This window comes from Zeugodacus cucurbitae, chromosome 6 (assembly GCF_028554725.1).
Source record: "Zeugodacus cucurbitae isolate PBARC_wt_2022May chromosome 6, idZeuCucr1.2, whole genome shotgun sequence".
In the NCBI taxonomy this organism is placed as follows: Eukaryota; Metazoa; Arthropoda; class Insecta; order Diptera; family Tephritidae; genus Zeugodacus; species Zeugodacus cucurbitae.
In genome coordinates, this window is record NC_071671.1 from 6,887,910 (window position 1) to 6,912,080 (window position 24,171).

Genomic DNA, 24,171 nt, shown 5'->3' on the forward strand with positions numbered 1-24,171 from the left:
AACGAAGCGCACTGAAAATATTTTTCGCGGACACAAACTGTCAAATTGTGTAGAATAAAGGAAGAGGAAGACGCAATCAGGAAGTAACCGGACAGTGAGAATATTATGCCTATTAATATTTGATTGAAAAATATCATAAAAAAGCAATTAGAACGAAAAAACAAAACAAATTATACATATATATTACTGCGATTTATTTTCTCTGCCGCTAAAACCTATATTTTATATTAAAATTAACTATTTCTATACAATTTGTGTATCAGATTCAAATAATACCAATTTCCTTCAATCTCCTGTGTGTCACTTCAAGCCGTCAACTGCTTTTGCTTTCCGAACACTTACCAAACACATATGGCGGATGTGCTGCTGACAATTTGACAAACGTGTTTCACTTCAACAAAAGCAAGTAGCTGCTCATTGCTTCATTAACTTTTTGGCATTTGGAGAAGGCAGTGTTTACTCAATTATACTATATTAAATCGCTAAAGTTGCAAATAAATATTATTAATTCTAAAATACTACTTGCTGTCCAATGCACGCTCATTTGCCGACAGTTTCCAGGGCATTTCGAGTGCTATTTGCGGACAAAAAGGAAAATTTAACATGTTTACCATGGCTGGTTGTCCTTTCAATGGCACTATTCAAATTACAAATTGTTAAAACAATTGGAAAATGTTAAAAGTTAAACAGCGTAGTAGCAGATTGATTTACAGGCAAATTATAGGCTTGTGTATTACTATATTTGAAGTAAATTTCGAAACAAATTATTGTCCAATGCACGCTCATTTGCCGTCAGTTTCCTGGGCATTTCGAGTGCTATTTGCGGACAAAAAGGAAAATTTAACATGTTTACCATGGCTGGTTGTCCTTTCAATGGCACTATTCAAATTACAAATTGTTAAAACAATTGGAAAATGTTAAAAGTTAAACAGCGTAGTAGCAGATTGATTTACAGGCAAATTATAGGCTTGTGTATTACTATATTTGAAGTAAATTTCGAAACAAATTATTGTCCAATGCACGCTCATTTGCCGTCAGTTTCCTGGGCATTTCGAGTGCTATTTGCGGACAAAGAGGAAAATGTAACATATTACCAGTGGATAGTTGTATTTTAATGGCGCTATCCAACTTGAAAAATGTTAGAACAAATTAATATAGTAGAAAAAGTATTTGTAGAACTACTTATAATGGAAATATTAATATACTTATTTAGAACTGTAGCACGTGCTGCTGTTATGGACTCATTGAATTAAATTGATATTTTAATGTAGAAATGAGTAAACGCTTACTGCAAGAAGGCCTTAATGCCAGTCGAAGCATGTGGATATCTCGTATGCCGATGTTGTTTCTTATATTTCAATATTAATGTAAAAATTTAAATCAATATGCTTCTATGCGCCCATATATAACCTATACTGCATTGGAAGTATAATGTTCCTATTAAAGCCCTCACTTTCTGATGAAATGGTTTCATAATATATATGTTAATAAGCTATATGACTTCACATATCTCTAATGTATGGATGTGCATACAGATTAGAGGTTAATTTATGGTTAATTAGGATTTATAAACTTAAAATATTTTCCAAATGGTGCAATTTGGACACTAAAGAGTAGATAGATAGTACATTAAACCCCTCAACGAATGAGAATTTGCCATTTATTTTTCATTCTAAAATTTTTTATGATAAATTGTACTCATATATACATACATGTAAATATGTATGTACCTATGCGTAAATCCAAAAATATTGCTCTCTATATAATAGTGGTAACTGAAGTTTTCATGCCAACTTATTTTAATACTTTCAATTCAAGCTGTAAATGTTATAAATGTTCTACTGTTTCCCACTGTATGTACATACTTACATACATATGTATGTATGTATGTACATCCAGAAACTTTTTACAATAAGGCACATGCAGTCTTCATAAGAACGCAAACCCATAGCGCAACACATGGATGTTGGCTTTTCTTAACACAATGCCGTCTGCCATTGAAAAACTACGGTGTAAATTGTGCTATTCGTAGAATGTTAATTGCTTGTTACGGTGGAATCATAAAACAAACCATAAATTGACCCACGCAACACAAAACACAACAAACTCAGGTAGAATTTCTATTTTGGTGGCCATTAGACGAAAGCATCACCCACAATTTCAATGTGGCGAACACGAACAGCGCAATCAGTTAAAAATAAATAAAGCCAGATTCAGGTAGGTAAAATGTCAAAGAATATTTTTCCAATGTATGCATACAAAATACAAATAGTTTATTTGTTTTGAAAACACACATGCATGCATGCATACAAATGCGGCGTAACAAAATACGTTAGTGCTACCCGCCGGCAGCAATGTGCATTTGTGCGGCATGTTGCAAGTAAGAAAAACTGCTTCAGAAAATGCATCAGTTGGTTACTTGCGCTGTTAGCAAGTGGACGGACGAATTGGACCATACTAAACGGGCGGGAAGTTGTTAGAAGCAAAATTATTTGATTTTTGAAAAAAGTGAAGACTTGAAATAAGAAATATGTTTTTGGATTACAGAGTAAGTACAAATGCATACAAATTAAACACACAATAAAATTATGCTTAAATTTTTAACAAATATTATATTTTTGTTTACAGTTACTTTGTTTTTTAATTGTCTTAAAATGGGCGCACGCACGGCAAGCGCCAACGGCGACGCAACAACAGGCCTTATATTTTCATGCGCTGCAAAAGTATCCCTCCTATCAGATCATAAATGCGCAAGAGGCGAGATTGGCAACGAAAGAGGCTGTTAGCACTAGCACGGAGTCACCATCTACCACAAGTACTGGAACGCCATCGATAAGTGGTGAAATAGAAGCCAATTCTAGCACGGAAACAAACTCGGAGAACGCAAAAACTGACTCTACTGCAACACCACTTGAGATTTCAACAGGTAACACAATTTACACACCCGATGAGTTTCCGCACGATCTGCTAGAGATTGCTCGTTCCAAACTCGGTCTTAAGAGTCTCGATGAAGTGCCCAGCATAAGTGAGCTCGCCGACTTTCTTGGCACTGAGAATGCGGAGGAGACCATCAAGTATATACGACAGATGACAAACACAGAGCAAGGTATCGCCTTGATAAAAGCCTATCTCGAATCGGCAGACTTCACCGATCGCACAGATGAACAGCGACGTCGTCAACAGCAGCAGCAGGAAAAAGAACAACAAAAGTCGGCGCATGAAAAAATTGAAAAACATGCAGCTGATGTTGCAACAAAAACGCGTAACAATTTTCTGCAACGTGTTGCGGCCTATTTTCATATTTACAATTTATGGCCACAAAGTGGTAGCGCCGATGCGGCTGAGACGAGGAAGAATGTTGAGCAACAGTTAAGCAAATACATTAAACCACAGTTGGATTATAGAAAACGTGTGGCACAACAAACAGCTAACACTTTGGCACAGCATAAGCCAATGTTAGTGCGTAATCCCTTACCTTATCACTATCCCATACCATTGCGCGCCATTTCGGGGGGCAAACGTGTGATGCATAACGATGCTGTTGGTAATGTACCAATGCAAGTGCCTAATGCCTTTTCACCAGTACACCTGAATACACCGAAATTCTATGTGCCACCGCATATACAATTGGCACGCGCTACCAATATACCACCACAACAGCTGCAAGCGCTGCTGCAGAGCAAACCAAAACTTGCCGAATTAGCTGCGAAGGTGAGTCGTTTGCCGTTGACTAATGAACGCTCGTCACCCATTGATGCACAACTGTTGGCGGCGGTGAAACGCGCTATAGAACAGGATGATGACTTGCGTAAATTACTACAGAGCACCGCCGCAACACTCAAATAGTTGAAAATGTACTTTGTATTGTATTTTAGCATAAATTAAAAATAAGTCTAATGAATAAATAAAAATTGTAGGGAAATATACATATATATATATTTTACAAACATATCGGTTTTTCATTTTATTATAATTAACATAGATTTCTATACGATCGCGAACATGTTATGCGTGTAACGCTGTGCATATTAGTCTTTAAGAAAATCAAGTTAAACTTTTAAAGCACTCTCATACAAACGTACACTAAAACATTGTGAAATGCCTAGTATATGCGTACACACTCAGCTACATGCCATTGCCTAACTTAACAATTTTATTTAATAGCTAAATTCCATTTTTTGTATTTATTAATAAATTTTGCTGCTTCAAGTAAACGCTTCTAAAGTGTTGAAAAAGTCAATAGAGACATAAGTTAAATTTTCATAACTTTTTCATTTAGAAATTTTACGTATATTCATTGAAAGTATTCAAGTAATTCAAGGAAAGTATAACACAATAGTTGATATATATAAACATGGAAGCCATAACATGCAAGTTTAACTTTTTTTGGTTATGTATACTCTGTTTATATATAACAATTAAGTGTTATGAAAATCGCAGATTTAGTGTGGAAATAAATTTTCGTGACAGGCGTAGTAGTTGTAATTTAAAATTCTGTACCGAATCGCACGAAAATTAAGCAAAAACATATTTATAAGAGCATACTAGTTTTTTAGGAACTGCAAAGTACTTTCAAGCAGCTAAATCATTCAAGTTTTTGTCGTAGTAACACACCACTCATGACTTTGAAACACCAACAAGCGCAGGTCGTATACAACGTTCATGCAATTTGTAGCCCAATTTGGTGACAACAACAACGGTGCTTGGCTCAACAGTGGCATCATCCTGTAAAACAATAGAAGAAATTATTAACAAAATACAAACCACAATAACACAAACACCAAACATTGATTTCAAAATTACACACACACACACCTTTTCGAATAATGCCTCATGCATATTTGGATTGAATTTCTCGTTAAGTGGATTGACAGGTTCCAAGCCATGACGTTTGAACACCTGCAACAATGAAGCTTTGGTCATAACCAAACCTTCGTACAGATTCTTCAAATGTGGATTATTCTCGTTGATCTAAAAGAGTACAAAATGCAATTTTTAATTAAAATTACATAATTTATTACATAAGCCAGCATAAAAACTTACTTGATCTTTCGGCACCGCCTCCGTAGCATGTCCCAGTATATCAGCTACCTCAAGCAAATCTTTACAAAAGCTTTGTATGCCAAACACTTTAGCATCAGCTATTTGTTTGGTGAGACGTGTACGCAAATTTTCACTGTCTGCTAATGAACGTTTGTACTTATCTAATAATTCGTCATTTTTTTCTTTCAACGTATTCACTTCTTTGGATAGTATTTCAATTTCTTCTGATAGCTTTTTGGTCGCTTCAGCAACGGCATTTTCCAATTGATTTGAACCATCCGAATCCGGCTGTTGTGGTTTTTGTGCCGAATTTTCCGAACTGTAGAAACGCAACGCTGGTCTAGAACAAAAAGAAAGATTTCAATAATTATTATTTAGCAAAAGCGAATAAGTGTATACTGGAGTCAGCATAATCTATCGTTTGCTTCATTACGTCACAACGTTGTTATCACATTGCGATCACACCTCTGTTATAGCCTACCCCACCAGCACACAGCAACAATGCGCGCTGCTGGACCGGCGATAATGTGCTTACCTTGCCTCCAACACGTTTCGGCTCTGCACAGCGGCTGCATAACGATTTGTTAGCGTAAACAGTGAAATGGCTTTCCTTGACATTTTCTTTTTTTTATAATTTATCGTATAATGGCGAAGATGTGGTTTTTATTTTCCTATCGCTTTTTTTTCAAACACTGCTAAATTTTCTTATTTTATAGAATATTTCTTGTGCAATCCGAATCTGGTAATGAATATTAAACTTTGACAGCTGTAACTGTCAGTAATAAATTGTGTGTAGAGCGACATCTGTTGTTTGCAAAAGTCTATTGTACATAGCATTGGCTCTAAAACTGTTTCATAGAAAAGGAAGATGAGTTAATTTATTTATTAAATAAACAAAAACATTAAATATTGAGCAGATAATATGTAATTTAATCAATAATTGATTTATTATATGTATTTAGTTGCTTATTTTTCAATTTTCATTGCTTTTTAATATTGTTGCACCGCAGAAGTTGGCGCGCACAACTTTTCAAGCGTTCGTTATACTTTGAAGTTATAATCGATAACGCTGTGCAATCTCTATTTTTTCAAAGTACGCTGAGAGGATATTACTTGAATTTGTTTCGAAGCATTTTGTTTCCGCCCGAAACATCTATATCAGTAAAGTAATAAGTGGAAAGTACAATATTCAACAATACTCTTATACAAAAGTCATTTCAAGACCTGTGAAATTTTTTTTTAAATCAGAAAGTGAAAGTATACATAATTATATACATAATTCATAAGTGGTGTCTGTCCAAATCTGATAAAATAAGTTACTTGGAAAAGTTGAGGTATCCGCTTAGACGATCGGCAACTATTTGGGATTTTCCGCGTATTTGCATTTCTTTGAACATGCAGGTGCTCTTGAGTGACGGCTTGTAAGATCTTTTCAAAGAAGTTCGATAGCCTTACATAGCAGCATCTTTATATGAATTTACATAAATTCTTACATACATACATATATGAAATGTAAATTGTTGCACCGTATTGTATTCATAGAAAAGTGAATGCATAATTACACATACAAACAATATTAATTATGCATAACTGTCTTTAAACATGTGCAATAAATTTATACAATGCGCTTCATAAACTAATGACTAAACTGAAAATGGTTAAGTTAAACGTTATGGGTGCGCCTTTAGATTGTTGCTTGTTGAGATTTTGTTTAACAAAACGGAACTACTATGTAATTTGAATATAATAAATGATGTGTGTATGTCATCACGGTTGTGAACACACACACAACTTGCAAAATGACTTGCAAATTTCTCGTATTAAACGGCACTGAAATAATATGCATCAAATTCAAGGCATTCACTCGAAAGTGCCAACATAGTACATAGATTGGGCGTGAATTTGCACGTATTTTGCGAGCAATATGAATTCAAGGTAGCTGGCAACGACCTGCGGCAAGTTGGATAGCCCACAGCACAGCAATTAATAATGCAATGAAAGTGAAATTGCAAATTACGTTGTATGTTGCAAACATTTGTATGTAGGTAAGCGATCTAATGCGAGAGCACACTTGGAAATATAAATACATGTATGTAAATATATATCGACAAGTGTCAGTATAACAAGCCTGAGGTACAAATGCAGGCATTGAGATGTGTTTGAAATGAAATGTTTGTTATATGTCTCGCCATGTTTATTCTAACCCTCAAATTGGACGGAATCAAGCATCAAGAGGCATTCAAATTATTTCGGAATGCCAGACGGTGACTCAAAGAAGCACACTATTGGTAAATAATCATAAAATTTGGCACTTTTGCATTTCAATTTTCAACATTTGAGCATATTTTCTTTCAGGAAAAGTCGCATGGTTCTTTAACTCAATAGATATGTACGTACATATGTACTCTTTAGCAGCGATGGAACCCTTGTGTGATCTGTACTTAACCCCCGAACACGCAGTATATTGGTTAGTATTTCCTCAAGTAATAATATTATATCTAACCTCACAATTCAATTAAGTACTCACTTCCACACAAAATTGTATGAAATGAATCGGCTATTTAGCAAGTAGAAGCAATAACGAACAACAACAACAACAGCAACAAGGTGAAATAGTATTTATAGGAGCACGTATAAGGAGTTTTAGACACATAAATACTGTATCACTTGTGGAATCGAGCGCCAGGTGAGACAGCACTGCTATATACATAAATAAAAAAATCTATAAATGCGTGTATTTTATACAAAATTTATGAGTATGAGACTTAAGTATTTATTTATACATGTGTTATTATGTATGTACATAAATATGTATGTTTGTATGTTTGTATGGTTGATCGTACATAGTCAACTAACCGATCGCCACCGCAAATAATGTGAACGTTCGAACAGGAGGTGGAGGCTTGTTACTTCGCACAATTTCAAGATCAACACTGTTGGCTCGAACAAAACGCAAACAGGTAAACTACGAGTGTAATGTTTGCTAGTGTGGTTGTTGTCGTTGTGCTGATAGCGGCAGCACTGGAAATGCTGCTGACATTGCTGTTGTTTTGCTGCGACTGTTGCTATACAACTCGTGTTTGTTGTTGTTGCAACTATTGTTGTTTTTTTTGTTTATTGTGCGCGCTGTTGCTGCCGCTCATTTGTTATTGTACTCATTGCTAATGCGCGTATTGTGATATGTGTTGTTGCTGTTGTTTTTGCAACTATTTGCCACAGCCCATTGCTACTGCCGCCAAAACGCCACATACACAACAACAGCAAGCACAGCGCAAGTAGAAAGAAAGAAAAAATAACTACATACATAAGTGAGAAAAAATAAAAAAAAAACTAAAACTAAAAGAAATAAATTGAGAAAATGTAAATATTTTTTGTGCTGAATTCAGAATTTTCACAAACACACGTACTTACGTGATGACGGCGGCGGGTGACTATACGAGCGTATATGCATAATGCAGATAAACATATATACACACACACATATGAGTATATACAATATATTTATGTATATTTATTCAATGTGGTTTTGTGTGCTTAACGTTATATACATAAACATACATACATGCAGGCATGTAGATCTGTAAGTATCTAAGCGATCTCTAGAAGGCATTGTTGCTGCCGCATTGATCACCGCACATTGTTGTGTTGTTGTTGTAGTTGTTGCTACAGCCGCTGCTGGCGTTAACGCAGTTGCTTGATATTGTTGTTGTTGTTGCTATTGCTGCTACTGCTACTGTTGTTCTCGCTATTGCTACAAAATTCTACAATTTTGGTGTTAAACTCAACAGTTTGCTGCAGCAAACGCATCAGTACAAATTTGACTTCAACAACGTTCAGTTGTGATTGATCTCGAGTGTGTTATATTTCGAATTCCGTAAACGTGAAACACCGTTTTACATAAATCAATAATTTATATAAATATATGCATGTACATAGACTTCCTCTACGGCGGATTTGCGTTTGCAAAAAAATCAAAAAATACTCACACATACAAACAAACAGATATTCTGATTTGAAAGCAACAGTGTTTAAGAATTCAAAAACAAAAAAGTTAAAATAAAATAAAAAAATCCAAAGTGAGAATTAAAACAGGGTCAAATTGTGTCTGCACATGGCTGAGTACAAGTGCACTTAGTCGAGTAGTTTGCATGCGAATTGGAGTTTCGTTGTGTTGTACTCACCAAGTGATTTAATATAAGGTCATAGCAGACGCTTAACAACAAAGAAACTTAAAAATAACAACAACAACAAAAAACTCAAATATTTGTTTATCATATCAGTAGTAGTTAGTTCGTTTACTACAAAATTTAATATTAAATTCAAAATTAAATTTCGCGTTCACTTTTCAATAAATTCATTCACACACGCCCACATTAGCGCCGCTAATTATCAACAATCAAATTCAACGGAAAATGAAGGAGGAAGATTTGATTATGGCGCGTGCTTTGGTCGCCGAACAAGCAGCAGCAGCGGCCGCAGCGGCAGCCGAGTCATCGGCAACATTAACAATGATGGGTACGCAGCAAGCCTCGCCTGGCGCTTCGCCAGCACCATTGCGGCGCACACGCGTTGCCGACTTGATTGAGAAACGCAATCAGTTCAGGTGAGTCGAGAAGAATATTCATATTTATGCTACTTATAATAGTTTTCTAAGTTTTTCTTAAATGATTACATGATTACAAGCACCTACAAGTAGTAATCTAAATGCCGGAACCATTAAAAGTCCGCAATAAATGGTTTTAGAGCTTCCTTCTTCTGCTCTATTAAAGTCGAATATCTAATAAAATTGTGATTTTCGTTGTCAGAAAGCGTTCCTCAATAATTTTGAAGAATACCGACTATCTTCTGCTGTCCAAAATCTCGTATCGGGTCGGGTTACCTAGTTCTGATTGTCTTAAGAACGTTATTTAAACTAAATTTTCAATTAGGACAAACCCAAAATACGAAACCACAACGGTACAAAGGAAACACACTCTCTATTTCCTAATTTGAAATGAAGTTCTCCTTCGTTCGTGCAATGAGGCCAGGAATGTATAAATGTTCCGGTCGAAATTAAGAAAAAGCGTAACGAAACTCTCGCAATCTTCATTTATATTTTTCTTACAACTTTTTAAGCAGTTAGAATCCTCCGTCGAAGTCCGCAGTCTCGGCAATATCCCTTTACAGAGGCTCTCTTACGACATCTCAAACCGCTTTTCATTGATGTTTATTTAAGCATTGGTTCGTTCATATTTTGCCGCGTGGTCTCCATTGTTTGCATTATGGAATTATTCACGTGTCACAGTTGTGAAAATTTGCGTATGTAAATAAATCTATTTTCGAGCATTTCGGAGTTAAATTTAAAAATTCGGTAATATACAAAAATTTTATTCATTCAAGTCTTTATTCATGTTTTCATGGCGACTATTTATGTAAAAACGTACCACATCCGGTGTATTTTTGTTGGTTCACTCAACGTTTTTGTTGCGATACAAGAGATCTGAGTAGTATCTTAGACAAACGTAACCTAATCTAATATCTAAGATATTTTGAACCACTCTCAGTTACGACCTGTTCTTTCATCTTTCGATGGTATCTAAGGCTAGTGAATGTCTAATTAATGGCAGATCTAGAACCGTAACTTTGGTCTCAAAACCTAAACAATTTAAAGAGGACCGTGTAAATTAGAGTCCAACAAGCTTACACGGATCACCTTTTCACCCTTTTATTAATCAATTTTATTCATTAGAATTGTTGTTGGGTCCCTATGAATATACGAAAAAGAATTCCTACCATAACTTGGACTAATTTTCTTACATTAGATATTGTTTAATTTTCGTATAGCTCAGTTCAAATCTGTTTTTCAAATAGAGCAATAAACCCTACACTTATCCGAATAAAGTATAAAGATTATATTTTTTATTTAAATGCTATACTATTTGAAAAAATGTGTACAAATAAATAAATTTCTTAAATAAATAAAAAAAATCAACAATTGATTCCTTCGAGCCGGATTTGAACCAGCGACCTATGGATATCTGCTTCAACAAATCTATTCCTCTACAGTCCACCGCTCTACCAACTGAGCTATCGAAGGCTTATTCATTTCCCCGATCATTTTCACATTTCAACGCCAGCAATTTGGTATAAGCAACAAATAACATTGTTGCCGTATAATACATACATACATTAATTACAACAATAAGGCTGCCATTTTGTAATTTTTACTTTTTGTTATTTTACTACATTTCACATATTCCATTTACTTTTTACCTTAAGATATAAATAGCTCAAATCTATATATACAACCGCACGTACATATAGTTGGTGAAGAATAGAAAATATCGTGTATTTTTAATTATAACTCATGGTTTCTACTAGTCTCCGTCAGATGTCACAATATACTATTTTCTCCCACCTATCAGATTTTTAAACAGCTGACATCCAATCGTTTATTCTCTTTTGATTATCACTTCGTGCATTTGTCACTATTTGTGCTGTTTTGCTGCTATTATCTTATTCGTGTTGTGTGACAAATGGTGATACTAAACTTTTTCATTAATTGCGCGACGTTTTTTTACGTTTGTTAAGAAAATTAGAACACATTTTATTAAAAATAAAAACAATAATGTTTTACGTGAAAAAGTGACTATAAATGTGTGTGTTTCAAATAAATAGAAAACAAAAAATTGTGAAATCAACGAAATACTTTGAAAACGCTGCGCTACCGCCGCACTGACCTCTGCACCTGTAAAGGCTGAAAGAGAGAGATTAAGGAAATCCCAATTGGAAACTGGCTAATGTCAAAGACATGTAAATTTAAAGCAGTGTCTAAAGGTGACTTCAAAGTTATAAAGGGTACATACAATTCCATTGATTAGGATTTAGTTTAACTCATACTTCAAGTGCTTGTAAAGTACTCGCTTGTTACATGTCAACGCCTCCATTTCCACACACTCAATGGACTCAATGTATGTAATAAATGCACACACACTCATATATATATGTACAAACATACATAACTAAACAATAAGTACTTCCGTCTGCGCCAATCGTCTTATTGCATTGTGTTCAACAACATAAAAGATAATAAAACAAAACTTGCACTAAACAGTTTAAAACAAAACACAACTTTTTTACAACAAAAAAAATTAAAAAATACAGACACTAAACACTAAAAAATATAAAAAAAAATGTCGCAGTCCGCCACCAGCAATGTGAATGGCCGTAAGAATAGTTCAGCCGCCGTTGAGTGCATACCATCTGCCACAAATGCGGCTGCTGCGGCCTACAAGGAACACCAAAAACTCGGCATCAATCGCAATAGTGCTGGCGATGGGAGCAACGCTTCATCGGCGCCCAATGTGGGCGCAATGCGTGAATGGTGGTAAGTTCATCTTGTATATGTTTAAGAAAAGTTGTCCGGGGGTAGTCAGAAGGAAATTTTGCGAATGCGTTTACGTATTTTTTTGTTTACCTGCCGTTCACTTATTTATATGTAAATATATTTGCTTTGTTTATACTTCGCATTTGCGTGAAATAGCCTACTCATTGTTAGTGTCTAGACCTAGTAACAATTCTAACGTAATAGTGTGAATGAAAACGTAATTTTAGTGGAACTGAATGACTTTGCAATGCTGCGGTTAAAAATACAATATGTTTTAGGAAAATATTACATCTAGTTATTGGAATTATTTTAAACTATAAACTGTCTGTAATAGCTGTAATTGCAAATTGTTTACTCTAATATGTGTATAAATTGCTAATTGACTCAATTAAGCTGTTTTCTGGCTTATACATTTTATATGAATTTAAATACACTATAATATAAAAAATATGCTATTCATACTTAGTAAGAATTATTCACTGGCATTACATAATGTACTTAGTTTTCTTTTCTGCGATTTTTTGAACTAAAAATTTTTATAAAACAGCCTACATACAATCATGGAAATTATATTGAGAAAAGTTCTCGAATTTTCTTTAACCTTCTCAGAACCTGGCATTAATGTTAATATGCTCTCATTTTGCCGTCGATTTAAGAAATTCTTTATTTTCTAAAAAAAAAAAGTGGAATCGCCCTAATAATTAACACGTTATCTTATCTAATAAGGAACAAGTGTACTGCTAATTGTGAAAATAAAGAAAGAAGTGAAGTGTTACAAATAACAGGCGATGAAATCTCGCCGATAACAAACAAAAAGTAAAAAAAGAAATAAGAAATAACGCTAACAAAAGTGTGGTTAATTAGACTCATTTCCATTTAACGTTATATTATTTTATATAAAAAATGTAAATTATCATAATAAATCACATAAAGTTTAAACAAATAGATGACTATTAAGATTATATTAGTTGGCATAATCCAGAACATTCGGTTAAGCAGATGTGAATATCATTCGTTATTAAAGTTAATAATTCGTGTTTTGTCTAAATTTGTGTAAGGTTGTCTAATAAAGGTTCTTAACTGGAATTAAGTGGCTAAAGATTAGGAGAGTTCCAAGTGTATATGACTAATCACTTTCAATAATATATGTAATTGCAACTCTGCGTTTAAACAACTGATTCTTGGTGCTCGTGATAATCTTTAATATGTGTTTTTAAGGTTTTCTAGTGCTTCTTGTTCACAAGGAGGCTAATAAAAGCATGAAAAGTATTACTTTCATTTGATAATGGCATTTTTGACCGCAAGACAGTATCAATAATAAACAAGTGATTTAAGATTTATAATCATAATAGCAACAATGTTGTTTTTCTGGTTTTTATGTATACATACATTCATAAATATATACATTTATTGTATGAATATATGTACAATACTACATGACCAAGGAATATTAAAAGTCAAAGCTGCTTATCAGTGAATTTAAGTACTCACATACATTTATATGCATATATGTATACCGACAGCAAATAAGTAAAATTATAGACAATGGCTTGAAATTAAATGTGAATTAAGTCAATAAGTGCATAACGTTGTTATTATTATATTTTTTTTTTCATTTAATGACAACAGCTTGTCAGTTGAAAACTTGTCATCGGCGCAGCGCTGACAAACGTGATCGCACGGCATTGCCTTTGTGTACGTTAATCGCGTAGCAGTAATTGCATACTTACATATTTATAATTGGAAAAAATCTATAATTTTGCAATCAGAAATATTTACATAAGCGCATACATTTGTATGTCAGTGTGTCTGTCTATCTGTCAGTATGTATAATTGCACGTCGTGTGTGAATGCTGTTTTAAAAACAAAGTGCAACTGAAAACCGCTGGGGGAGCAATAAAATTGCAAAAAATATTTATATTAAAATGTGGAAAAAAGCAAATAGAAAGCATCAAGCGGCGTGTAATGCTAATGATCGTTGAAACAAAAGCGCTTAAGCTTTGCACTTTGTATTCCACAAACCACCAGTCATAGTCAGATGATCATTGTTGATCGTGCGCTCGTCGCTTTTGTATAACGAGTTGTATTTGATGTAACCTTTTTTGACTCTTCAAAGACATTTAATTAGTGTAAATATTGATAATTGAAAGTGCACGCGAAAGATAATGCGCGATCAGGCGAGTGCTCGAAGTTCTAAAAACAAATAAAAATAAATTCTAAAATTAGTGAAATTTAAGAAATCAGTGAAATTTAATAATTTTCGAAAATAAACATCTAATAGCGGTTTTGTGTTTAGTTTAGTAGTGCTCGTGTCTGCCGGCGTCACCGCCGCCGAGCGTGTGTCTGATTTGACATACATCACGTTTCTATTAAATAATGCGCTTTAAGCACTCAAAAGTGTTCACGCTCATATTAAATTATTAGTAAATTTGTAGCGTAATTTTGAAATAAAAAAATACAACAACAACGCTATCAACAAGCACAACAAATTTACTTATCATAATTTTTCTATGCGCTAAGTTCAAGAATTTGAACAGTGTTAAAGAGAAGTGTAAAGTGTGTTAAGAACTCTCGTACCCTCACAGTGACCCACTCAACCCACAAACAACATACATCAGTCACAGTTACTTTATCAGTGGACCGCTGTCACGGTTCTCCAGCAATTTGACAGCTGATTTTTATATTCAACAGCTTCCAAGCTTCAAGCGATAAATAATACGCGTTGTTGGCAGCGCCTAAACACCACTCTCGCCGTAGCTTTGTGTCAACATTCAATTTCATAAGCGTCTGCCTAACTGGTTAATTTGCTGTGCAAATCTATTTATATGCTTGGCGATAGTAAGTGCAACTGAATTATTATTGTTTGCTTCAAAACTATTTTTATTTGATGTTTATGAGTGATAAATATTACTATTTTTATCTTAAGTTTCTTACTTCTTCTCCGTTCTTTCTGCGTCTTATGTCTAACTAAAATGTATGGGGTTATCCCAAAAAGTTGGATTAAAAATTGTCCGTAATAGGGTTTCAAATCGCACATCTTGAGTTAAAGATGATCCAAACTTGAACATGATCTTCGAAACGCTTCGAAAACGGAAGATCATATATATGTATGTATGTATGTATATCTTTCAAAGTGTCTACAACGAGCATATAATATATGGGTTGACTTACCGAAGTTCTTCGGATTTTTTTAACTAAATATCATCCAGATCAAGATCATCTTTTCGAAGCCTTCCGAAGAAGTCGATTTCTTTGATTTTTTTTTAATTCCGATCAGTTGATATTTTCAAAGTCTTCTGTAGAAATCCAAGGCTTTCATATATTTAATCGAGGCTGTCTACATATTTTTTTAAAAAAGTTCTCAGAAATTTTTGAGCTCAAGATCAGTTGATCTTTACGAATTCTTCCAAAGAATTCAAAGATTTAGATTTATCTGATCAAGGACTGCCTACATATTATTTTCCGGGAGTTCTTCGGATTTTTTAACTCAAGATCACTTGCTCTTTTCGAAGTTTATTGAAGAAGTCTATGTTCTACATTTACATTTTTTTCCTCTAAAGTTCTTCGCACCTTTTGAGTTTTGGGGCAAGACCAGTTCATATTTCCGAAAGTTTTCGAAGAAGTCTTTGATATATATGATCTACATGTTTTTACTATTGGTTGATATTCCTGTCTCCATCGTTTAAAACACCAACTTTCCTCGAAGCTTAGAGCTTTTTCCGTTGTAAGTCAAAGCAGATGTCGACGGCCATACCTCAAATATTTCACTTCCCTGTTCATACATAAGGTTCTTACATAAGTTTCTAACTCAACAACCCCAACTGAGCATTAGATGAATTTTGCTCACCACACTTTATGAACCACCCATTAAGAAAAATTGTTAAAAAATGCTGTAAGCACACTTATTACGAAAGCTCAACTTGAGCGTTGCATAAGTGCCGTGCGCCATTAGCATTATTATTGACTTAATTAGTGGCATGTGCCAGTTAGCCGCCGGTCCGCTAGGCGGCTGCTTGCGCGAGGCGCGTTGCTACTCTATTCACGCTGTCGGCTGCTGCTTTTCATCTGCCGCGCATGCGTGCCCGGTACGCGTGAGTTCTTATATTCGAAAAAATGGCGCGCGTGCACTTGTCTCACTCGCCACACTAATGCTTATTTATGTGACTGTAGAAAAAAAATTGGTCACGTTAAATGATTAGCAAAGGCGTTGCTTTGTTTGTTTTGTTATTTAGTAAATTTATGCAAATTTCACAACTTTTTGAGTGTTTACCCAGTTTCTTACTATTTACAACTCGACGTATTTACGTGTATGTGGTAAATTAGAGATGAATGTGTGAATGAAGCGTCCAAATTAGTTTATTAATGGAATTTTTGAGGTTTTCCTAAACTAATAGATCATATTTGATGCTGAGAAGAGGTCTAACTGGTTTAAAATGAGTCCGAGAAAATATCAAATGGGTCCGCAATGTTGTCGGTTGCAGAAATCTAGTAAGAAATCTACAAAACCCCGAACTTTAAGAGCAAAACTAGAGAGTAGGAAGCAGCACTTGTCGGAACATCGCTCTCCGGTTAGCCACAGGTTGCATCTCTATCTATCCTTTCGTAGAAACCATCCCTGTAATCACTTGTTGGAATCCCAGAGCCATCAAGAGTACCTTCCTGACCGGACTTCGGACGTGACAGACTTCCGACAGGCACTGAACGCTAAACACAGGGGAGCTATTAACATCTTCCTTGACTTTCTCTTCGTGAAAGACGTACTTGGAGTCAAATCACCAGCAATTGAAGAAACTAGAGTAACCCACGTGCAACTTCGTTTTGGATAGAATAAAATCCTACCGATCCAGACCGAACCCTGACAAATCAAGTAAACACAAAACACCTCTACGCAATTAACTCCCAATAAACCCATCCATCTAACACTCATTTCTCTTTGGTCCGACCTGTCGGAACTGCTCGTTTCCTGGACCTCGATGAGGTTCAGACAGTTTTAGGTAACCGTTACAACAACAGTAGTCCTACTTTTAAACTTCTATACTTCTAACCTTATTTTCTTATATATATATATATATATATATATATATATATATTTGGCGCAGGAACCGCTTTAAGCGATTATAGCCGAATCCACCAGAGCGCGCCACTCATTCCTCCTTTTTGCTTTTTGGCGCCAACTGGAAACACCAAGTGAAGCCAGGTCACTTTGCACTTGGTCTTTCCACCGGAGTGGAGGTCGTCCTCTTCCGCGGCTTCCTCCAGCGGGTACTGCATCAAATACTTTCAGAGCTGGAGTGTTTTCTTCCATCCGTACAACATGACCTAGCCAGCGTAGCCGCTGTCTTTTTATTCGCTGAACTATGTCAATGTCGTCGTATAAATCGTACAGCTCATCGTTCCATCGTCTGCGGTATTCGCCGTTGCCAATGTTTAGAGGACCATAAATCTTGCGCAAAACCTTTCTCTCGAAAACCCCAAGAGTCGTCTCATCGGATGTTGTCATCGTCCACGCTTCAGCGCCATACATCAGGACGGGAATAATGAGCGACTTATAGAGTTTGATTTTGGTTCGTCGAGAGAGGACTTTACTTTTCAATTGCCTACTCAGTCCAAAGTAGCACCTGTTGGCAAGAGTGATTCTGCGTTGGATTTCAAGGCTGACATTGTTGGTGTTGTTAATGCTGGTTCCCAGATAAACGAAATTATCTACAACTTCAAAGTTATGACTGTCAACAGTGACGTGGGAGCCAAGACGCGAGTGCGCTGACTGTTTGTTTGATGACAGGAGATATTTCGTCTTGTCCTCATTCACCACCAGACCCATACGCTTCGCTTCTTTATCTAGTCTGGAAAACGCAGAACAAACGGCGCGGTTGTTGCTTCCGATGATATCAATATCATCGGCATACGCCAGGAGCTGTACACTCTTGTAGAAGATTGTACCCTCTCTATTTAGTTCTGCAGCTCGTATTATTTTTTCCAGCAATAGATTGAAGAAGTCGCACGATAGTGAGTCACCCTGTCTGAAGCCTCGTTTGGTATCGAACGGCTCGGAGAGGTCCTTCCCGATCCTGACGGAGCTTTTGGTGTTGCTCAACGTCAGCTTACATAGCCGTATTAGTTTTGCAGGGATACCAAATTCAGACATCGCGGCATAAAGGCAGCTCCTTTTCGTGCTATCGAAGGCAGCTTTAAAATCGATAAAAAGATGGTGGGTATCGATTCTTCTCTCTCGGGTCTTTTCCAAGATTTGGCGCATGGTGAATATCTGGTCCATTGTAGATTTTCCAGGCCTAAAGCCACACTGATAAGGTCCAATCAGTTCGTTGACGGTGGGCTTTAGTCTTTCACACAATACGCTCGACAAAACCTTATATGCGATATTGAGGAGACTTATACCACGGTAGTTGGCGCAGATTGTGGGGTCTCCCTTCTTATGGATTGGGCAGAGCACACTAAGATTCCAATCGTCAGGCATGCTTTCTTCCGACCATATTCTACAAAGAAGCTGATGCATGCACCTTATCAGTTCTTCGCCGCCGTATTTGAATAGCTCGGCCGGTAATCCATCGGCCCCCGCCGCTTTGTTGTTCTTCAAGCGGGTAATTGCTATTCGAATTTCTTCATGGTCGGGTAATGGAACATCTATTCCATCGTCATCGATTGGGGAATCGGGTTCGCCATCTCCTGGTGTTGTACTTTCACTGCCATTGAGCAGGTCGGAGAAGTGTTCCCTCCATAATCCCAGTGTGCTCTGGACATCCGTTACCAGATTACCTTCTCGGTCCCTACATGATAATGCTCCGGTCTTGAAACCTTCTGTTAATCGCCTCATCTTTTCATAAAATTTTCGAGCATTACCCATGTCGGCCAGCTTTTCAAGCTTTTCATACTCACGCATTTCGGCCTCTTTCTTTTTACGTCTGCAAATGCGTCTCGCTTCCCTCTTCAGTTCTCGATATCTATCCCACCCCGAACGTGTTGTGGTCGATCGCAACGTTGCGAGGTAGGCAGTCTGTTTTCTCTCCACTGCGGAACGACAATTCTCATCGTACCAACTGGTTTTTTGGCGTTGCCGGAGACCAATTGTTTCGGCTGCAGCGGTATGCAATGAGTTTGAGATGCCGTTCCACAGCTCCCTTATATCGAGATGCTGATGAGTGCTCTCAGAGAGCAGGAGTGCAAGTCGAGTAGAAAATCGTTCGGCTGTCGGTTGTGATTGCAGCTTTTCGACGTCGAACTTTCCTTGTGTTTGTTGACGGGCGTTCTTTGCTGCACAGAGGCGAGTGCGTATCTTTGCTGCTACTAGATAATGGTCCGAGTCAATGTTTGGTCCTCGGAGCGTACGCACGTCTAAAACACTGGAGACATGTCTTCCGTCTATCACAACGTGATCGATTTGATTGCGCGTGTTTCGATCAGGGGACAGCCACGTTGCTTGATGAATTTTTTTATGCTGGAATCTGGTACTACAGACAACCATATTTCGGGCCCCAGCGAAGTCGATCAGCCTTAGGCCGTTTGGCGATGTTTCGTCATGGAGGCTGAATTTTCCGACTGTTGTGCCAAAGACACCTTCTTTACCCACCCTGGCGTTAAAATCGCCAAGCACGATTTTGACATCGTGGCGGGGGCAGCGCTCATAGATGCGTTCTAGGCGCTCATAGAAAGCATCTTTGGTCACATCGTCCTTCTCTTCCGTTGGGGCGTGGGCGCAAATCAGCGATATGTTGAAGAACCTCGCTTTGATACGGATTGTGGCAAGACGTTCATCCACCGGGGTGAATGCCAGGACTCGGCGACGTAGTCTCTCTCCCACCACAAATCCAACACCGAATTTGCGCTTCTTTATATGGCCGCTGTAGTAGATGTCACAAGGACCCACCTTCTTCCGTCCTTGTCCCGTCCATCGCACTTCTTGGACGGCGGTGATGTCAGCCTTTAGTTGTATGAGGACATCAACCAGCTGGGCAGAGGCACCTTCCCAATTAAGAGTCCGGACATTCCAGGTGCATGCCCTCAAATCATAGTCCTTTATACGTTTGCCGTGGTCGTCATCAAAAGGGGGGTTTCTCATCCGAGGCCTGTGTTTCTTATTCACTGGTTATTCGTTTTTATGTGGTGGGTCCCAAGCCCTACGCACAACCGCACAAGCGGGCTTCGCCTTCTCACTTTAGCTCGCCTCCAAACGGATGTCTGTTAGCTACCCAGGGGATACTTGGTCTAAAACCGGAAGTCGTGAGCTGCTTGAGTCATATGCAAAAGAATCGTTCCTGGCCACTCCCAAGTGAATGGCAATCAGAAACTTTCCTCACTTGCGTGAACTTCTACATATGACCCCATCCCCCTTATTTTCTTAATACCCCAAAAATGTTCCGTCCATATGATTACGATTAACATCGTTTTTGATCATTTTTATATCTCCGATTTACCTTTTGATCTTTGATGTCTTCTTCTCGACGATTATTACTTCAACTTTCCTACTGAACTTGTTCAAAATTACTTCCAAAGTCGGATCTAGTAACATACTATTCTAAGCTCTAACTAGTGAGGTTTCCTTCGCTGCTAAAGCTTTGCAAGTTAAATAATTACTGGATTGCCTCAAGAACTCAGACTCTGATTTAGAGAACTTAGACAATTGCTCTATATATCTTGGAAAACATCTAGAGTATGAAATCTTTATACTTAGAGCCCTAAGGAAAGGTTTAAGTTAAGTCTAACATCAAATATTCTAGGTCTTAACATGGGTTCTTATGTACGAAGAATTCGTATTTCTGATTCTATTTGGACTACTCCGTCATATTAGTCTATATCCGTTGCTCTCCGATAAAGGGCGACCTTGTGAGTTTTAAGCTTTTTTTGAACGAAGATATGTTTTATAGAAGCTTCCCATTCTTGATCTATAAGGTTTTGAAGATTCATATAATAATAATAATAATAATAGGGATCGAGCTAATGCTGTTTCGTCACTTGGTTGGTTCAGGGCTCCAACTAGATCTCCACTGCATGTGGATTTATTTAATAACTATGTGTTGAAAACTCTGCAACATTAACTTAAAAAAAGACTCGCCACAGCCAGCTAATAGTGGCCCACATAAGTTTTTTGTCATAAATAAGTGAGAGCAAACAAAACTTAAGCGTATATGAAATGGTCCGTCCAACGCTATTAACTGCCCACTCGCGCAACAACGCCAGCAATACACGTGAGTAACGAAACTTTCAAGCACATTGGCATTTATCGACATTATAAGCTAAATGACGCGAGCGGAGCGCCAAAACCGACGCCCCTTACGCTACACTGCAGTGAAGCTTAAATGTCGCATAACAAAACTGTGCCAGCGCCCAAGCCCCGAGCTCGCCCGCGCCGCATTTGTAACGCTGCAACCTGTAACTGGAACCGAAGCGCGCGGCAAACAGATTAGCCTGTGGCTAGCCAACTGCAAACAGCTATGACTAAAACGAAGCCATCAGCCAACAGTCATAGCGGTAGCCAGCGGCAATCAAAATCGCTCAGCAGCTGATACAAAACTTTTGTTTTCAAAACATTTCATATTCAGTCGATACTCGGACACTCAGCTTAACGGACGCACACGGCAAAGCGAGTGTATATCTCACAGACATACATATATGGTATATATTAAGTGTAGTGTAGAGTGTTGTGGCAGTCACTCCTTCTTCCACTCATCCAACGCGCGCATACAAATCGCGACTCTACGCCAATAAATAGTCGCCATAATCGATCGGTGAAGCGGTGAAACGGTCAGCAAGTGTTTGGTTTGACTTTTTTTCCAATTTTTTTTACCTTTGGCGAGTCAGTCAGTGTTCGCTGCAGCTCATCAGCCGCACATTCGGCGCTCGCGCTCCCGCTCCCCACTCCCCAACGCGCGCTTTGGCTGAACACCATTACGTGGACGAACGTTCGTCGATTTCTTTTTTGCATTGTCGTCGTTACGGCAGTCATCGTCGCTGCGGCCGTCGTCGTCATCACCCTCGTGCGCTCAGTTCAGCTGTTCCTCAGCTCATTCGCGCGCCTTTTATGTGCTTCTCGTGCAGTTAAGCGGCACACTTGTCGTCGGTCGCGTTGTTTAGTTGTCCGGTTACGTCGCAGCTGTGCTAAACAAACGCGCTTGTACCTTAGTTGTTGCTATAAAAGTCGCGAGTGTCTCTACAACTAAATTGGTGCGGTGGCTGTTAGTTTAAAATGATTTTATATATATATTTTTTTTTGAAAATTTCAATACCTTTTCGTATCGGTGGCATATTTTCTGTTGTGTTCAGCTGTAAAAAGAGTGCTCGTCTAAAGTGTGGAGACCATAAAGTGACCAAGCAAAGTGACTCGGAGCAATGATGTTATCAAGTCAACAAAAAAGTGCTTAAAAAGTGGTTTGCCTGATAAAGCGAAAGCAAAAAATCATGCATAGTTGTTGTTGTAGTATAGCATTAACCTGTGCTTTCTGCAAAGTCATTTGTCCGCAAATTAAAACAACGCAGCTGATTGCTGATTGCGGAGTTGTTTATGCCGCGCCGCAACTGATTCTTACCGCATTTTGCAAATATTAAATGCGAAATTCATTAAGTTTACAAGTTTATGGCTGGCGAGACATGTGTTTTTTTCGCAGAGCTTTAATAACATGTGGTTGTTGGCTTTAATTAATTTTAAATATTTTTTTTAATTAATTAAATTTTCTTAAATTAATATTTAAATTTTTATTATTATTTTTTAAATTAATTGTATTTTAAATTTAATTAATTTTTTTTTTTATTTTTTTGAAATTTATATTTTTAAATTTGTTTTTAATTTTTTTAATTTTTTTATTATTTTCTTACTTTTTTATTTAATTTTTAAATTTTTTTATTATTTTTTAATTTTATTTTAATTTTTTATTAATTTTTTTTTAATTTTATTTTAATTTTAATTAATTTTTTTTTAATTTTTTTGAAATTTATATTTTTAAAATTGTTTTTAATTTTTTTATTATTTTCTTACTTTTTTATTTAATTTTAAATTTTTTTATAATTTTTTATAATATTTTTTTAATAAATTATTTTTTTTATTAATTTTTTTTTTAGAAATTTATATTTTTAAATTTGTTGTTAATTTTTTTTATTTAATTATTTTTAATTTTATTTTATTTACATTTTTATCGTATCTCTTTTAAGTATTTTTACATTGTACATGAAACTTTTTTGTTGTTGTTGTCTCTCTTAATTTTTGTTTATTTGCAATCGCTGTGCGGTGCAGTGTTGCAACCAAATTAACAGCTGCATTTGTTTTTTGCGGTTTTTTTCAATTTCTGTGACGCTTAAATTTGTTGATTTTTGTTTTTGTTCGAAAACCTTGTGACACATTCAGTTTAACTTACGTCGTTTTAATATTTACACAAAAATTATGCAGTTCCATAAGGTACACAGCACGGCAGACAAGTGGAAGCTAAATATAGACGCTTTTAAAATAACAAATTCTGCTTCTTTCTGCCGCTAATTAATAAATATTGATTTTGAGAATGATTTTCGAAATATATTTTCTTAATTTTTTTTTGTGGATTTTCGCAAGCGTTTTCATAAATTGTGAATTCGAAAATACGGTATTAAAAAAACAAAAAACTTCAGTACAAAATAAATATATTATTAAAATTTGAAATAATTGAAAAAAATTCATTCAAATAAATAAAAAAAAACAGAAATTAAAAATAAAATTTGGGAAATTTTCTAAAAAAATTAAAGGTTCAATCAAATCCATTTTAATCAAAATTAAATTTTATAAT

General features: G+C 36.4%; 3 protein-coding genes and 1 non-coding gene across 14 annotated transcripts in view; 2 read left to right on the plus strand and 2 right to left on the minus strand.

Moving 5' to 3' along the window:
• The first annotated feature begins 384 nt into the window (after positions 1-384).
• LOC105210274 (uncharacterized) lies at positions 385-4,601 on the plus strand. Of its 2 annotated transcripts, none has more exons than XM_029039097.2 (3): positions 385-2,217; positions 2,337-2,548; positions 2,629-4,601. In XM_029039097.2, the coding sequence occupies exons 2-3, from the start codon at positions 2,531-2,533 to the stop codon at positions 3,844-3,846; spliced, it is 1,236 nt and encodes a 411-aa protein (XP_028894930.2). In that variant the 5' UTR covers positions 385-2,217; positions 2,337-2,530; the 3' UTR covers positions 3,847-4,601. The 2 variants fall into 2 exon arrangements, with proteins under 2 accessions (XP_028894930.2, XP_011179406.2); XM_011181104.3 differs by having other exon boundaries at positions 2,400-2,548.
• LOC105210273 (grpE protein homolog, mitochondrial) lies at positions 3,935-5,822 on the minus strand. The gene is made up of 4 exons (XM_011181102.3): positions 5,579-5,822; positions 5,044-5,383; positions 4,816-4,971; positions 3,935-4,725 (listed from the first exon to the last, which is right to left on the minus strand). The coding sequence occupies exons 1-4, from the start codon at positions 5,659-5,661 to the stop codon at positions 4,618-4,620; spliced, it is 687 nt and encodes a 228-aa protein (XP_011179404.1). The 5' UTR covers positions 5,662-5,822; the 3' UTR covers positions 3,935-4,617.
• Positions 5,823-9,440: 3,618 nt separating this feature from the next.
• The window catches only part of Nadk_1 (NAD kinase), a 50,037-nt gene continuing 35,306 nt past the window's right edge, over positions 9,441-24,171 (plus strand). For 2 of the 10 annotated variants that reach the window (XM_054234080.1, XM_054234084.1), the window contains exon 1: positions 20,644-22,596. Coding sequence is in view for 3 of the 10 variants with exons in the window: in XM_054234087.1 (XP_054090062.1) it covers positions 12,216-12,409 (194 nt within the window). In the remaining 7 variants the exon portion in view is untranslated. Of the gene's footprint in view, positions 9,647-11,541; positions 12,410-14,033; positions 15,248-20,643; positions 22,597-24,171 lie in introns of those variants that run through there. The other 8 variants (XM_054234081.1, XM_054234085.1, XM_054234082.1 and 5 more) reach the window with 6 other exon arrangements.
• On the minus strand, positions 11,023-11,119 carry Trnay-gua (transfer RNA tyrosine (anticodon GUA)). Its single transcript has 2 exons — positions 11,083-11,119; positions 11,023-11,058 (listed from the first exon to the last, which is right to left on the minus strand). It is a non-coding gene; the product is annotated as a tRNA-Tyr (tRNA).

Coding starts and splice junctions, on each gene's coding strand:
- LOC105210273 (XM_011181102.3), bottom strand. CDS start 5,661: ATGTCAAGGAAAGCCATTTCACTGTTTACGCTAACAAATCGTTATGCA. Junction 5,384..5,578: donor CGAAACGTGTTGGAGGCAAG/GTAAGCACATTA, acceptor TTTTTGTTCTAG/ACCAGCGTTGCGTTTCTACA. Junction 4,726..4,815: donor ATGAGGCATTATTCGAAAAG/GTGTGTGTGTGT, acceptor ATTGTTTTACAG/GATGATGCCACTGTTGAGCC.